General features: G+C 44.6%; 1 protein-coding gene across 1 annotated transcript in view; it reads left to right on the top strand.

Moving 5' to 3' along the window:
* Positions 1–12126, top strand: part of OTULINL (OTU deubiquitinase with linear linkage specificity like) — a 327060-nt gene extending 314934 nt beyond the window's left edge. Inside the window, exon 8 of the mRNA XM_086965249.1 lies at positions 9788–12126. Coding sequence (XP_086821375.1) covers positions 9788–9970 — 183 coding nt within the window. The 3' untranslated portion in view covers positions 9971–12126. The remainder of the gene's footprint in view (positions 1–9787) is intronic.
* Positions 12127–16547: the final 4421 nt, after the last annotated feature.

Below are 16547 nucleotides of genomic sequence, written 5' to 3'. Positions count from 1 at the left end.
TATCCTGACTGAGATCCTGAGAATAAGTGACGGGGAACTGTTGCTGAGCAAGTGAGGACATGACTGCTGTTTTCGGTTTTCCTGAAGACCCCCGGGTGCCCGAGAAACATCGTATGCAAACTTTGCGGCCTCTAGACTCGGGGCCCGGGACCTAGAGTTGTGGGCGGTCCGGGCTCTAGTGCAACAACAGCGGGTCTGCCACCGGAAGTCGCCGGTCCGCGACTCCATCTACCGGACTAGTTGGCACTTCCCTTGCCAGTGGAGTGGGACATGCCTGTACGTTAGCATTGACTATCACTCCTTCTGGTTTGATCGTACAACTCGTGCCTAGACCTGAGACGCCTCGCTTGGATCCCGAGCGTCTGCAGTGGAGTGAAGGGACGGAGATCTGGTTGTGACCAAGACTCCAGCCATTATCACCGGCACTGGAGTACTGGGACATATCTGAGTAGTGTGTGCCCTTGTGGTCTACTCCATCCTGAAATGGCGACCAAGCCGATAAGCAACAGTCGAAGAACACCAGAGGTTCCCGAACTGTCCAGTCGAACAAGATGGACCGTTATGCGCAGCCGAAGAGCTCCCCCGTCACCCTCGGGAGGTCGCAGGACGGTGGAAGGGAGTCATTCGGTCAGGCTGCGGAACCGACACTCTCTGACCTAATGGCGGTCATACGAGGGGTCGAAACCTCTTTGGGTAAATGTGTGGAGTCACTGGATCACAAACTAGATACCGTGACCATCGAGGTCAACCTCATCAGAACTGATCTTACTAAGACCAGAGAGAAGGTCAAATCGCTCGATATCAAGACGGCGAGCTTGACTGATGATGTGGCCGAGCTTCAGAGGGAAGTGAGGGACCTCAAGGTCTCTGGCGAGATGGCGGCTCGCAAGCTGGATGATTATGAAGGACGGGCCCAACGGAACAACGTGCGAGTAATTGGGATACCAGAGAGAGCCGAGGGGCAGGCCCCGGATTTGTTCATGGAGGATTTAATCATGAAATCACTTGAAGCCGAAGGGACTCAGCAACTTCTTCACGGTGGAGCGGGCCCATAGGATCCCCGGAGGTAGGCCACGACCGGGGGCTCCACCTTGGCCCATGATCATCAGGGTCCTAAATTTCAGAGACGCTATCCTGCAAACGTCGAGGACCGACGGACCCCTTAAGTTTGAGAACTCAACCGTGAATTTCTTTCCCGATTTCACACAAATGGTGCAGAGGCAGAGACAGAGCTTCGGGGGGGGGTCAAGCGGAAAACTTCGTGACTTAGACATCAAATATGCCATGCTGTATCCGGCCAAGCTACATGTCGAGGTAGACGAGAAGGTCTGGTTCTTTGATAATCCTGAGATAGCATCTGACTCGGTTGAGAGCTTGGCCCGCAAAACCCCCTGGGATCAGGACGGTGGAGTAAAAGAAGCTCTATGAGGGTTCCGGGCGATATAGAACTTTATTCGGACATGGCCCTAATGGCGGAGCGGGAAGGCCTTCGGTTCACTCCCATTTTTATGGTTGTATATCCCAGAGATAGCTTCAGATTTAAGGGTAGGCGGGGAAGCGGGGCACCGTTATCCTCCTCCGATCTATTTTTAGATAGTTCTTAGTTTCATTATGGGGCGGCACTGCGAGTTGGGGGGCGGTAGCCAAATGCAGGGGTGCAGGGTGGGGGGAGGGGGGATGGGTGTATGTATAGTTTGTATTTGTTTTGGTTCAGGATTTACTTTCTACTCAGGTGGAAACGTAGTTTGGCTATTTGCTGTACAAGGGTCCGGAGGGACGTGATTGCAGGGGATCGGGGATTAAGGTGCTAAACTGGAACGTTAACGGGCTGGGTGATAAAATCAAGAGGGGGATGGTCAGTCAGTTAGTCCAAAGGAATTCCCCAGACGTAGTATTGCTCCAAGATACACATTAAGTGGGGAACAAGTGTAAGGCCATGCATAGAGGAGGTTCCAAACTGATAATACACTCTGGCTATACGACCAGTTCTAGGGGTGTTGGGATACTGTTCAAAAACTCCTTTCCCTTCTCTGTGAAAGCAACTGGGTTGATCAGAGAGGTCGATATTCTGGAGTGTCGGGACTTGTTGGGGGCCATACAGTCACATTTTTATCGATATATGACCCCCCTGCTCTTCAGGCTGAGACGTTCCGGGACTTGGGGGCCATTTTCCTTACCTTTTCCCTTGGTCATCTGGTGTTGGGAGGAGATTTTAATTCAGTGGTGGATGGTGTGATAGATCGGCCCCCCCGCGGGTGCTGCCACAAGGGCAAAGATGGTTGTCTGACTTTATGAGCACGTTGGGACTGATTGATTGCTGGCGTGTCCGTAATCCCAACACGACACACTACACTCATGTTTCGGCTGCACGCTGCACTCTCTCAAGCTTAGACTATGTCCTCCTCCCAGCGGCGATGGTACTGTATGTGTCAGAGGTCAGACATCTGGGAAGGAGTGTCTCTGATCACTCCCAGCTCTGGCTGTGCCTGGCACTGGAGCTTCCAGCTGTGGGCAAGATAGCTCCCATAGGAGCATGGCGGCTGAAAGACCCGGTCATTGCTAAAGAGGTGAGACACATGTCTGATCTGTATTTCTCTGAGAATTTCAGCTCAGTTGATTCTCCCAGTTTGCTATGGGAGGCTTTTAAGATGGTGGCTAGAGGAGAGGTGTTATCCATTGTCTCTAAGAAGAAGAAAGAAGGGTTGGCCGTGCTGCTCCAGAAGGAGGAGGAGGTCCTATCCCAGGAGAGGCGGGTGGCTGAGTCTCCGTCGGAGGCAGGCCTCCACCTCTTGAGACTTCGTGAGGAGGAATATAGGATTCTTGCCAGGGAAGGAGCCTTAGCGCATCACAATGCAACACAGAGTCGCGTGTATGAGCACGGTGACAAAGCGGGCAAGCTCATTGCCTGGCTTGAACGGGGGCACGACCGTCCCGACTAGTGCCTGAATTGGAGAGTCTGTCCTCGGGTAGACTTACGAACCCGCAGACTGTGACAGATAAATTCGCTAAATACTTTCAAGAGGTCTATACTGCGGGAGATAGATTCATTGAAGCCGATAATGAGGAAATGATCAGAGATATAACTATGCCGAGCTTATCCGAAGAAGACCGTGATTTCCTCAATTCAGCATTCACGGATGACGAAGTCGCACAGGCTATCCATCAGGTTAAATCCGGCAAAGCCACTGGTTCGAATGGCATTCCGGTTGAACTATACAAACTCAATGCTAACAAACTGGCTCCCTATCTGAAGGCTATGTTCACCGACAATAGAGACAGGGGTGTACTCCCATACGACCAACGGGTGGCTAATATTGTGCTTATTCACAAGCCTGGCAAACCTGCGGATGTATGCTCTTCTTACAGACCCATTTCTCTTCTAAATGCCGAACCCAAGATCCTGGCCAAGCTATTGGCCATCAGGCTGGTGAAAGTGATCTCCTCACTGGTGCACCCGGACCAGTCAGGGTTCATGCCGCGGCGCAGCACCGCGTTAAATTTGCGCAGACTCAATAGCATATTGGGTTCGGCCGGCCATCTGCAGGAACAGGCGATCATGGTCTCTCTAGACGCCTCCATGGCTTTCGACAGAGTGGAGTGGCCCTACCTATTTGCGGTGTTGGCAAAGATGGAATTTGACGTGAACTTCATAGATTGGGTGCGGCTGCTTTATGCATTCCCCCTGGCTAGGGTGGTGGTTAATAACTGCAAGTCGGAGTACTTCGCCCTGGGTAGGGGTGCCAGACAGGGGTGTCCATTGTCCCCCCCTGCTTTTCGCACTAGCCATGTAACCATTGGTGGCTTGGGTGAGATGGGACCCCTCGATACGGGGCATACGGTGGACGCCTGAGTGGGAAGACAAAATTTCCCTCTATGCGGACGATGTCCTGCTCTACCTCACAAAACCTTGGACCTCTCTCCGATATTTCCTAGATCTTCTTGAGGTCTTTGGGAGATACTCAGGACTGGTGATTTACTGGGACAAGTCTGTGATATTTACATTAGCCGGTGGCCACCCTGATCTCCCGCGGTCCTGTCCCATTAGAGTAGAGGCGGAGGGCTTTAAATATCTTGGGATTTTTGTCTCACTCGATCCCAAGCTACGCTTCGATTGTAACCTGGCCGTACCGCTGGCTCGATGTAAGATAGACGTGGAACGCTGGCGCGCCCTCCCATTATCCTTGGTCGGTAGGGCCACTCTCTTCAAGATGATGGCCTTGCCGAGATTCCTTTACGCCTTGCAAAACTCGATGGACCCGGTACCCGCTTCCTATTTCAAGGGAATTGAGTCATTGCAGAGACACCTCCTGTGGGATGGTGGAGCCCGCATAGCCTTTAACAAACTGACCTTGGCGTGGTACAATGGTGGCATTTAGCCGCCATCAATCATATCGTTTACGGCGTGCCGGGTGATCCCGGTTACGCCATGGATCGGAACCTTTCCCCCGGTGGGGATATCAGAAGGGCACTGTATGCGAGGATGGGCAAATATCCATTGATTGGCCCGACCGCTCATTCGGTGAAGGTCTGGCATGTGGCCACTAGGAGTCCCGGGTGGGCTGGGAGGCTCACGCTATCCACCCCTTTGTTTAATTCGGAGAAGCTGGGGAGCTTGTGGACGTCGAAGGGATTCGATAAATGGGACCTTCTTTGCATCTCCCAGATCAAAGACGTCTGGAGGACAGACTCTATGTTGCCTTTCGAGGCCTTGGCGTCCCGGTATAATCTGCATCAACACGAGTACTTCCGTTACCTGCAAGTTAAACACGCCTTGGTCACGCATGTCCCAAAGGGTACTGAACTCCCTAAGGCTTCACCCCTTGAATACCAGGTTCTAGACGGTCATCTGCCTGAGAAGACCATATCCCTCATCTATCGGAAGCTGAGTAAAAATATCGGGGACCCCCTCGTGAAGCTTAGGGCGCAGTGGACTGCAGATGGGTTGGAACTAGATGATGAGGACTGGGCTGAGGCTGTGTCCTCTCCCAAAGTCGTGGCGATACAAATGAGATTACGCCTGGTTCAGCTGAAAATACTGCATAGGACTTAAGTGACAGGCCCATGTCTGGTGCGAATTGGACGGGCTGAAAGTGGAGAGTGCAGGAGAGAGTGCGGCGAGAAGGGTACCCTGGTGCACATCATTTGGAATTGCTCTTACGTGCAATCTTACTGGTAGGCTGTGCATGAGGAAATGAGGGCGGTACTGGGAATGGAGGTGGGCCTTGAGGCACGGAGATTTTTATTGAATGTGTGGGAACTGACAGACCTTAATGAATGTCAGAAGCAGTGGGTTACGCTAGCGTGTATGGTAGCTAAACATAATATTGCACAGTTGTGGGGGGCGCGTCAGCTGCCTCAGATTGGGAAGTGGGCGGATGATCTTGATTGGTGCATGTTTAGAGAACGCGCGGTATACCTGGCTAGGGGCTGCCCGCGTAAATGGGGGAAGATATGGGGTGCGTGGAATGCTGATCGCGGGGATATTTGTGAGGCACCTACGTCGAGTCTAGATTTGGACGCTCCGGAATCCCCTTGATCCCTAACAGTCATTGTAATGTTAATACTCCTGTACCAAATGGACCTAATGTATGTAACTATTGCTGGCTTCCACCGGAGTGTTATTTCTGATTTCTGTTTTTTTTTTTTTTAATAATCAATAAAAACATTTTTTTTTAAATGTAGATTGGAAATCTAGAAGTGGGTTCAAGCGAAGGACGTCCCGATCGGCATCCTGCATCTCCGCCAGAAGAGACTGGTAGAGTTAACTGATTGGGAACCTATTTTGCTTAAACTTAACACAAATCAGATGATAGACCACCCTGATCTGTGCTGAGTTTCTTCCTGACACATAAGGATGTATTATGGAAAGGACGCATTGTCCCTATTTGTGCCATGGTGCACACTTACGCAAGTGCGCCTGCCGCAGACAGTGCACCCTGTTACAATGAATGCACTGCATCCAGGGCAGCTGCAAGCTTGTGCTTCCCTGAGGGCAGTGCATTCAGTAAAATTTGGAGTGGATGCTTCAAAGGCGCTCTGTGTTTCACAGTGCAGGTGGCAACCAGCCTGCACTTTAAAGATGGGCCCGAGATCCCACTACCAGCTGGTGCAGTGAGTGACTGAACCTTCCTACAAGGAGATGTCTGGAGGGATCCATGGGACCCCCTTTCACCACTCAGGAGGGCTGCCTTCAGGAGGTGTAGTGACAAGAGTCACCTTTTTGTAGCTCACTGTTGGTTCACCTCCTAGGGGCCTGCTTGCATCTATGCCTGCTTCTATAATATGCAAAACACACAAGATGATGGACAGAATGTTGCACAATGGCAAAACATTCACCCCCAGTCACAGATCTGGGTTTAATCTATCGTTATTTTGCTCACAAAGCCACCCCAGTTCAGACATGGCCATATGCAAATCAGTCTTGACCCTGTGCCTCATGGGAACAGTCCAGCCCGAACTGCCAAGCCATGTCTTCCCTGGACCGGAATCAAGCATCCTAGGACCGGTTTCTGGCTATCAGCCGTCTTCAGCCAGGATAGCTTTACTCCCGTGGCTTAGTGAGCACGGGACCCACGTCTGGGCATACCCTTACCACATAGGATGAACAGCAAAACACACAAGATGATGGACGGAATGTTGCACAATGGCACAGGGTCAAGGCTGATTTATATATGGCCATGTCTGAACTGGGGTGGCTTGGTGAGCAAAAAATTATGGATTTAGGCCCAGATCTCTGTACTGGGGTGAATGTATGACATTGTTCTGCATTCTCTCCATCAACTGTTGTTTTTGCATTTGTCACCCCGAGTGGGACGGAATTGCTCAGACGTGAGTCCCGTGCTCTCCACGCCACTCGAGTCAAGCTATCCCGGCTGATAGCCAGAAACCGGTCCTAGGATGCTTGATTCCGGTCCAGGGAAGACATTGCTTGGCAGTTCAGGCTGGACTGTTCCCATGAGGCACAGGGTGAAGGCTGATTTGCCAATGGCCATGTCTGAACTGGGGTGGCTCGGTGAGCAAAAAAACGATGGACTTTGGCCCAGATCTCTGTTCTGGGGTGAATGTATGATATTGTTGTGCATTCTGTCCATCAACTGTTGTTTTTGCTTCTATAATATGGCATGGGCACAAAGGCAAAAAGATTCCCTCATTTGCAGAAGGTCACCCTTCCATGCAAACGAGGGAACACCTTCTCTTGATAGCACTGGCTCTACATGTACAACAACACTCTTTATGTTAATGTGTTAGAGCAAGTCCCTCTCTCTGTGAAGGCTGATTGCCAAAAGTGGGGATGAGACTGCTTCGGAAATACTGTATGCAGACGATGCGGTCCTCATGGCCAGGACCTCCATTGGTGTACAGGTGTTACTGGAAAAGTTTTTAGTTTTTATAGACAATTTGGACCCAGCGGTCAATTTCACCAAGTCCTATATTATGGCAGCTGACTTGTAGATGACTAGAACAAAAAATGTTCAATGTGGATCATCACTCCCTGCCCAAAGTACCTGCTTTTTTGTATCTGGGGTTCTTATTATACTCCAAGAAAACTAGGAAGGCCCTGAGTGATTATAAGAAAGATGAGTTTGTTAAGGCAAATACTGATGTAGGTAGCTTTGCTCAGTTGCTGGGGTCCAGGCCCTCTAGATTCCTAACTGAGGTTTATCAGGCTAAGTGAGTCTCTAAGATTGTATATGGCAGTGATGTATAGGAATACACGAAAGAAAATAATTTCCTGTCCGTTGAAAATATGTTCTTAAGGTGTATGTTAATGGTTCCCCAAAGCACCCCTACAATCTGTGTGCATGAGGAGTTTCTAGTAAAATTTATAGGAGATATGATCGCTCTCAAGCCACTGTTATGCTGGATGAAAGTGTGGACTAGAGAGGAATCCCAGTTGAACAGGCTGATCCTTAGGGACTGTTTGTCTCTTGCCCATATGGACAAAATCCCATGGATTGCATATGTCAAGGATACTTTTAGCAGCTTTGGTAGGGAGGATTTGTTTCATAGCCCTCAGTCCTGCATATCTCAAAATTTAAGTGGGTAAAGGACCATTTTTTAAAGCCATTTTTTAAAGCGTAAGTCGCTATACAGAGAGCAGTCAGAACTGATGCCATCCATAGTATGGAAGAACATGCTGTTAAAAACAGTTCAGACAATGGAAACTTTTTTATTAGTTGTAAATAGGGAGAGATTTGTGTTGACTGGATATAGATTTAATATGTTGCACTATCTTCTGGCTTCTCCTAGTGGTTGGAGGCCTTCCGGTTCACTGGGCCCTTGCGGCTGTAACAATGTGTCTCAGCAGGAAAGCCTTAATTTTACGATGTTTTGTCGCTATTTTAGGTTACCCAGGAGAATGTTTATCAGGCCTCTAAAATCCTTACATTTTACGCAAGTATGGCCTGCCATTAGAAGGTCTGGGGAGACTGGGAAGGCTATGGGGGGATGGTTGCAAGATTGTCCAAACATGATTACTCTGTTTTTTGCTGGGCACATCCATATGGGCCAGTGTAGTAATCTCATGTATTGTTGGGTCTCTGGAATTCCCCTGCCTTTGGATAGGAAACAAACTGTCATATATAAACCTGTGCATCCTTGACTATAGCGGATTGTGTGTACTGTATCGGAGCAAATTGCTGAATAAACAGAATTTATAAACAATTATGGCCTGCTCTTGTGTTCCTCCAGCTCCTCTAATCTAATGAACAAGTTATGTTTTTAATCTGATATTTTTAAGAGCTGCATGGAGATTGAGGTACTAACTGACTACTTGAGTTGCTGCTGTTGGCTGACATTACTTAGGTGGTTTGGGGTTTGCAATTTTCATGGGGTTTTAGTATCGACCTTATGATTATATTTGTAATGTTTTTTAGGTGGTGTGTACGATGTATTTATGTATATGTATGTATTTTGATGCTATGTTCTTTTATGAATATGATTAAAATCAAATTAAGATTTTACACACTATCAGTATTGTCGATGGGGCCGCACAAGCTTCTACAGCTCCTTCTGTTATACCATTGTGCACCAGGGGCACACAAAGCCGGTGCAAATTTCCTTTTCACCCCAGGTCACAATGTATAATAAGGTCCCTGGTGTTTAAGTATGATCGCTAGGTGCTGTCAATATTAACTTTCTGATTAATTTGTTATCCTGATTCTCCATCTGTTTCTTTTAACACTGCACCTTTAATCTATGGCTATGATGACACTATAGAGTTGAAAGCCTCACACCCTGTTGCTGCTGGTCTCTGTTTATTGCTTCAAATTATGCTTTGTTGTTGTGTATTGCATTATCCATGTTCTACACAATAAATGCACCATAAGTAGTGTATATAAAAGTATTAAAGAAAGTTGTTTAAAAAAAAAAAAGGAACAAACACCTACTGCTTAATCTTGACCCTGCCCCAAGGGATTTGGCTTGACAGATCTTGGCGGTGTACAGTTCAGCAGAAAAATAGTGATGTCAAGAAGACACTAGCAAGGCAATGTAGGCTTGTAATGAAGCCCAAAAACCAGGACACTTATAGTATTACTGTTTACAAAACAGTTGAATGTGCCAGAAGATAAAGCCGCCTACTACGAAAGCAAATTCTCCCTAGTATTCTGGGGCGCAAAATGTAGATCTCCATCATAGTAGAGGAAGCATGTATTAGTACATACAGAAAAACACTATGAAAACTTGTCTACGATGTTTCGAAAGGCATTTATCATGGTTAATACATAACAAAATACTATTCAATTATTGCCTCAATTAAGAAAGTGTGTATCTGTTTTTCCATCAGATTGAAATGTTTCTTCTTGGATATGCCTTGGAAGTGAAAATACGCGTGTTCAGGCTGTATAAGATTGACACAGATGAATTCCTGACATATTATCCAGAGGAGTATCCGCGAGAATGGCATCAAGTTTCTCTAGTGACTGAAGATGATCGTCATTACAACATTCCAATGTTTCATGAGAAATAAGACAAAGCAGAGTGTATGCTTAATCTTGGGACCGCCTGTGTTCTGGGTCGCCAGAACTCCTGGGCGGAAATATGAAAGTAGCAGTCTATAAGTCCTATAGGCACCCAAAGCCCTGCTTGGGTGCCAAGGACTATAAGTAATCATCTCTGACTGCAGAATGTCGACTAGGTGCTGTTCTGCTTGTGCGAAGACATCTAGGGGACTTATTGGTCTGTCTCTTATATTTATGAAATCTATGAAGCAAATGCTTATAGACTGTGGTTACAGCTAATATTTTTGTGAGTTTGGGCAAAAACCCAGATCTAACTATCTAAACAAATCTAAATCTTGACTTTTATGAACAGTTGTGTGGCTCCTTCATATTTCCTCCATTGTAAATGCTACAAGTGCAGAGCTGAACAAAGGCGTCTGGTGTAAATTAGTTAAGATCTTTCAGAGCAAATCTTGGGGACTTTGAGATTTTGCATTTGATGAGAACACAAACAAAAAGCCCAAATGAAAGAGAGACATTGTTTTTTCTTTTCAAGGGGAAAAGACACCTATTTGAAACATTGAGACTTTTTAATGAAATTATTACTGTCCCCAAATAAATTCAATAATCACATAAGCATACAAAAGCTCAGCCACACAGATTAAAATAATTGTTCAGACCAAGATTTCTTAAAAGTGGGATTTACTGTGTGAAACACCAAATCTGTTTCTTCCTGTGGAAGTAATGGTGATTTCAATGGATATCTGATTTGGTTTATCTGTATTTTATTAAGAGATTCGGGATCTCATTTTGAGATAGATATTAACTGGAAATCCTCAGATGGAAGAACCTAAATGCGGAGGAGATTCTATCAGTGGAATTTCCGTCAGCGTAGGGAGAGAATGGGGGATAAGATTCTAGCAGTTTCCTCTGCTAGATTTAGCACTTACTCCTGAAATCAAATCATTTTCAGTTACTACCCAACCTTTAATCAAGCTTTTTGGTGTACTATAAGGGCCCCTTTTTTCAGAGGTCTTACTTGCATAATGTATGTTTATTTTATTTTATTTTATTTTGCTTTATAAAGATGTGTGATTTGTGTTGATATTGAAAAAGAAAAAAAACTAATTTTCTAAAGTACCAAAGAACTGGAGAGCATTCAACCAAAAAATAAATCTTTATATTGTTATTAATGAAAAGTAAATCTGTAATTTACAAAGTATGCAGATGGCAACTGGGTAGCGGATTCATAAATAAGGCAGCTTTTGCATTTCTTGATAAAACATACACTGAAAAAAGATAGACACAAATATTTACCCTCCTTAAACATTTCCCAACCAAAATTTGACCTTTTATAAATCTCTAAACCTAGCCAAATTCACTTCTGACAAGTGTTTGATAGTGGGCTTTGATGCACATAGAACTTTTCGTATGGAGATATTTATAGATGGTAGGCTTTTTGGCAGTCGACATTTTTAAGTCTAGTTTTGTATATATTTTCAGTCTGTTTTCACATGTTCCCTCACAAACATTTCCACTGTGCATCATGTAAAACCTGCATGGAAACAGTAATGAATCGTTCCCCACGCCCCTTAAGGAACAGTTGCATTGTCAAAATCATGGACCTTGGTTATGGTCACCTGCTGTAAGAAAGTTTTCATATACAAAGATTATACATAGGCCATATATTTGCCAGGAATGCCAATACTTTTGAATATCACTTTTTTAATTATGTTCATGTTGTCCCTTTTGCATCTTGCACAGTTGCTGTTCATTGTGCACCAGAAAAAACAGTTGTGTAAATCAGCCCGCAGCTATACATTCCAAGCAAGCTGTATTGTTGTCTCATTTCACTGCTAGTTTTGCACTTGTAAAATATGCGCCCATGTCTCATTATGTGTATTGAATGCTCCGTCTCTTCTCTGTTGTGAATAATCAGCATTTTTGGTATGTACAACTTCGGCTGTATTAGGGTGTTCGTTCTTTAGTTACCAGAAAAAAACATGGGATCAAGTCTGTAAATGTTAAGACTAAACCTTCTTCGTCATTATGCCATTTTAGTTTGTGGTGCTATAAATAGGTGCCAAGTTCTCTGCATAAGTATAGTATATCATGCTTGTCAGTTGCCATGAATTGCTAAGTTAAGATGTTAATAAAACAGCATGATGTATATGTGGTCTCAAAAGCGTCTACCGTTGGCATTTGCTTTTTCCTTTCTTAATGAACATTTTCTTTAGTTCCATCTTTACAAAGGCAACGAAACTGGCTAATCTGTCAACGTCTTTAAATTTCTTTGTGGAGCATATTCGGGCTACCTATAATGGTCAAATTTGGCCCGAAGGCGAATCTGAGGGCCACATTTCCGGTATTTCTCTCGTGATCATCATGTAGTTATACCTTGAGACAAGGGATCCAGTGAAAACCACAAGAACCGCAAAGACCGGTCATTTCACAGGTTTTATGTGGCTGTCTCTCGACCTTACTCGCTAGGGAGAACCAACGAACTGCAGAAGTGGAGAGTTTGGGGTTCGTGGGCAACATGTCTTGCAGCTGCTGTGGATGGAAGCCAATTTTTCCCAATTTCGTCACAATTTGTTTTCACATTCTCCAGAATAAGAAAAATAATTAGCAAGCACTCGTCCGTACTCCCTCAGCAACCTGTAACGCCTCTAGTCACTTTCAGGCCCCCATCTTAATATTAAGATGTTAAGTTTTTCTAAATTTGTGGACCAACATTTTTTGGGGATGCGTCCATTAACCACCATGTCTGTGTTTCTTTTTCCTGCAACTATTCTGTAGTGACAGGCTTTCTCTAAAATAAAATAGTACGGTCGCCGTTTTTTCAACTAGATTTTTTATTAATACATTTATTGTTAACTAATAAAAAAGAACAATAAAGCTGTAATTCTGTACAATATGTAAGTGAAATGAGGCGTTTTGCTTCAAGTCGTCATGGAGTAAGTCATTTTGATGTTGAATTCATTGTGTGATCTATTGTTTTTAAATTATTTTTACACTTACAATAGCCCTGCCATATGTTGCTAGAGGTAAGAAGTGGCAGCCGATCAGGGATGTTCAGATGGACAGAATCGTAACCTCAACATTACCTTCTGATTGTTCTTTCATTTGAATGTCCTTTTTTTTAAGTTCAAATTTTTTTTTTGTATTAGTCATAAAAAAGGATAAGGTGTCAATATAAAACGCAATAACAAGCATTGAAAGTCTTATAACAAGGCAATATGGAAGGTGAAACATGGGCTAAGGAGATCAGGATAAGAAATACAATAATTGCAAAAGTTACAGCAAAGGAAAAGTACATATGCATAAAAATGATAAAGAAGAAAAAGGGGAATGCAGAGGGCAATTAAGGTTGTTTGGAAACTTCCTGCTGAGCAGGTTGCAATTTAAACGAAGAGGTAGCACACACATCAAGATACATCATTCGAGGGGACCATAAGTCCAAGGGTTTAGTTGCCAAATGAAGAGGAAAAACAAAAGCAGTATCCAACCTATGATTATAGCATACATTATACCACCATGCCAGGAAGGAGATATCGGAGGAGTTTTTCCAGTTAAGTGTAATTTGTTGAAACGCCACAGCTAACAGTAGATTAACAATACGGACATTAAGGTCAACGTTTTCCCAGCAGGAGGAAAGACTTCCCAAGAATACATGAGTGTAAGAAAAAGGAATGCAGGTATGAAAGATTACATTGATTTGTGCCCATACCTGTAGCCAAAAGTTGTGAACCGATTTGCAGAGAAATAACATGTGGAATAGAGTGGCTTGTGGAGAAGAACAGGACCAGCAGGTGTCTGGAGTGGCTGTAAAACGTTTGTGAAGGTCAAATGGTGTGAGAAGCAGTCTATTATAGATGAAGAATAAGGATTGCGTTAAGTTCGCTGCTCTAGACGATTTGCAAATCTTAGTACATATCCTGTCCCACAGGGATACCGGCCAAGACGTAGCAAGATCATGTTCCCATTGTTCCTCCACTTTAGATTTGGGCCTTGTGGAGTCTTTGGTATGAAGATATTTGTAAATGAGAGATGCCTTGGTAGTAGTAGGTACTAAAGGAGTGAAGCCTAGTAGTAGTAGTGAGTGGTGCAGGAGGAGCATGTAGCTGTGTGAGTGGGGTATATACCGCCATCACCGCCTCCTTAAGTATAAGATACTTATGGAAAAAAGAAGCCGGCAAATCAAAAGAAGAGCGAAGGGTTGAAAAAGGTAAAAAGGTGGTACCTGAAAAAAGTTGGGAGACCCAGAACAGCCCTCTAAGTCTCCATGACTTCCAGTAAAAAGGTTTGGTGCGGATCAATAGGTGAGAATTGTGCCAAATAGTGGAGTTGAGAAAGTCAGTCACAGTAGTGGGAGGGGGAAAGGTGGAGGACAAAGTAACTTGGTGGTAAAGTTATGAACGGGCATGGAGATGGAGGAAGGTTTACGTGAGAAGGAAACATATCCAGCCAGGGAAAAGGGAGAGAGAAAAAGGCGCTCAACTTTAGCCCATAAAGGGCAAGCAGACACGGGGTCTTGTAACCAAAAGGAGGCTTGCCTGAGCAAAAAGGCTCGATGATAGGTCGGACAGTCTGGAAAATTGACTCCGCCTTCTGATTTGGGACGTATTAGTCTAGCGAGGGACATCCTAGACTTCTTGTTGTTCCAGAGAAAGGAGGATAAAATCGAATTAAATTTCTTGAAAAATTTGGATGGAATAGGCACTGGTATACTGGAGATTGTGTACAAGATTATAGGGGAGAGCATCATCTAGATAGTATCAAGGCGTCCCCACCATGACAGATATAGAGGATGCCATTTAGTTGTAAGATCCAATATTTTTTTAGTACATTTACTAAGACAAAGAGAATCTGTGTCTGAGATAGAGGGAGTAACGTGCAAACCTAGGTATTTGATATGAGAGGAGCTCCACGTAAAATTGGAAGCACTACAATCAGGTTTAAAGGTGAACTTCGTCAAGGGTAGAATCTCACACTTGTCGTTATTAAGTTTGTATCCCGATATCATAGAGTATTCCTGGACTTCAGCAAGGAAAGCAGAGATTGATTCAGTGGGATTAGAAATAAACAATAAAATATCATCCGCGTATGCAGCAAGCTTGATGTGGGAATGCAGGGCCTGGAAGCCTTGTATATTAGGGTTCTGGCGAAGTCGAGACAGAAAAGGCTCCAAAGCCAAGTTAAAAAGAAAAGGGACAAGGGACATCCCTGACGGACACCCCTACCTAGATCAAAAAAGGAAGAGATTAAGCCATTAGCGCACACCGCAGCGCGTGGTCTGGAGTATAGCAAGGAAATTAGAGAGATAAATCTGGGACTAAATCCAAACCAGGTGAGTGTGTGAAAAAGGTAGGACCATTCGACCCTATCAAATGCCTTTTCGGCGTCCAAAGCAATTGCTGCAAGGGCATGAGGAAAGCGTGGAGATTTTGATAAAATATTGAATAAAAGTCTAGTGTTGTCAGTGATATATCGACCCTTGACGAAGCCAGATTGTTCCTCCCCCAAGAGGTCAGGAAGCAAAAGGTCTAATCGTGCAGCTAGTGACTTTGCAAATATTTTGTAGTCAATATCGACTAAGGAAATGGGCCTGTAATTTTTGCAGTGTTGGGTATCCTTCCCTTCCTTGGGGATGAGACAAATATGAGCGTCAAAAAAAGAGCTTGAGGAATGACCTAGGGCGGCAAAAGTATCAATGAGGGAATGCAATTTTGGAATGAGGAGTATAGAGAAATGGAGAAAGAATTCAACTGTGAAGCCATCTGGTCCAGGGGCCTTATCTTTTTTGAGATGTTGGAGCGCAGTAAGCAACTCTTGTTGGGAAATATCGGATTCTAGATGAGAGAGATCGAGAGTAAAGTGTTCTGGCTTGGTTATGGTAGAGAAAAAGTGTGTTAAAGAGCGAGGAGAAGGCTGAGTGTCAGAGTAATAAAGGGATTTGTAGAACAGGGAGAACTGATCAAGAATGTCAGCATCTTTGTGTTTAAGATTAGCATTGTTATCATAGACAGATTCAATATTCAACTTATTGTGCTTGACCTTTAGATAGTTAGCTAGGATTTTCCCCGCTTTATTTCTACCTCCGTAGAACTTTGCACTTGATTTCAATAGGTACAAAGAGGCATCTTCCGTTGATTTTTTGTTAAAGGATATTTTAGCGGCTACCAGGGCAGTCAGACTTTCTTTTTTAGTGTGAGGTGAAATAGGCGTGTTCCAATCTCTTGATATCCTGGAGGAGATCTCCAGTATATTTACGAGCAGCTTTTTGTTTTTTCGCCACGTATCCGATTATAAAATCTCGAGCCGCGGCTTTAAAGGCGTCCCAGATAGTATGCTTGGGGATAGAGGGGGTGTCATTAATCAGAAAAAACTCTTCAAAGAATGTAGTAAAAGAGGCAGTAAACTTAGGGTCCAAAAGAAGGCTGTTATTGAAACGCCACCTTTTAGGGCAAGCCACTTTGGGCAATATATCAACAGTAATCAAAACAGGAGCATGGTCTGATAATAAAATCGGACCAATTTCAGCCCCGGTAAGGGTCTGGGCAATGTTATGAGTTACAAAAAGATGGTCAGTCCGCGTTTGAGAAT

Source organism: Lissotriton vulgaris, chromosome 4_1 (genome assembly GCF_964263255.1).
Source record: "Lissotriton vulgaris chromosome 4_1, aLisVul1.2, whole genome shotgun sequence".
Classification (NCBI taxonomy): Eukaryota; Metazoa; Chordata; class Amphibia; order Caudata; family Salamandridae; genus Lissotriton; species Lissotriton vulgaris.
This window is presented reverse-complemented; position numbering and strand designations above follow the sequence as displayed.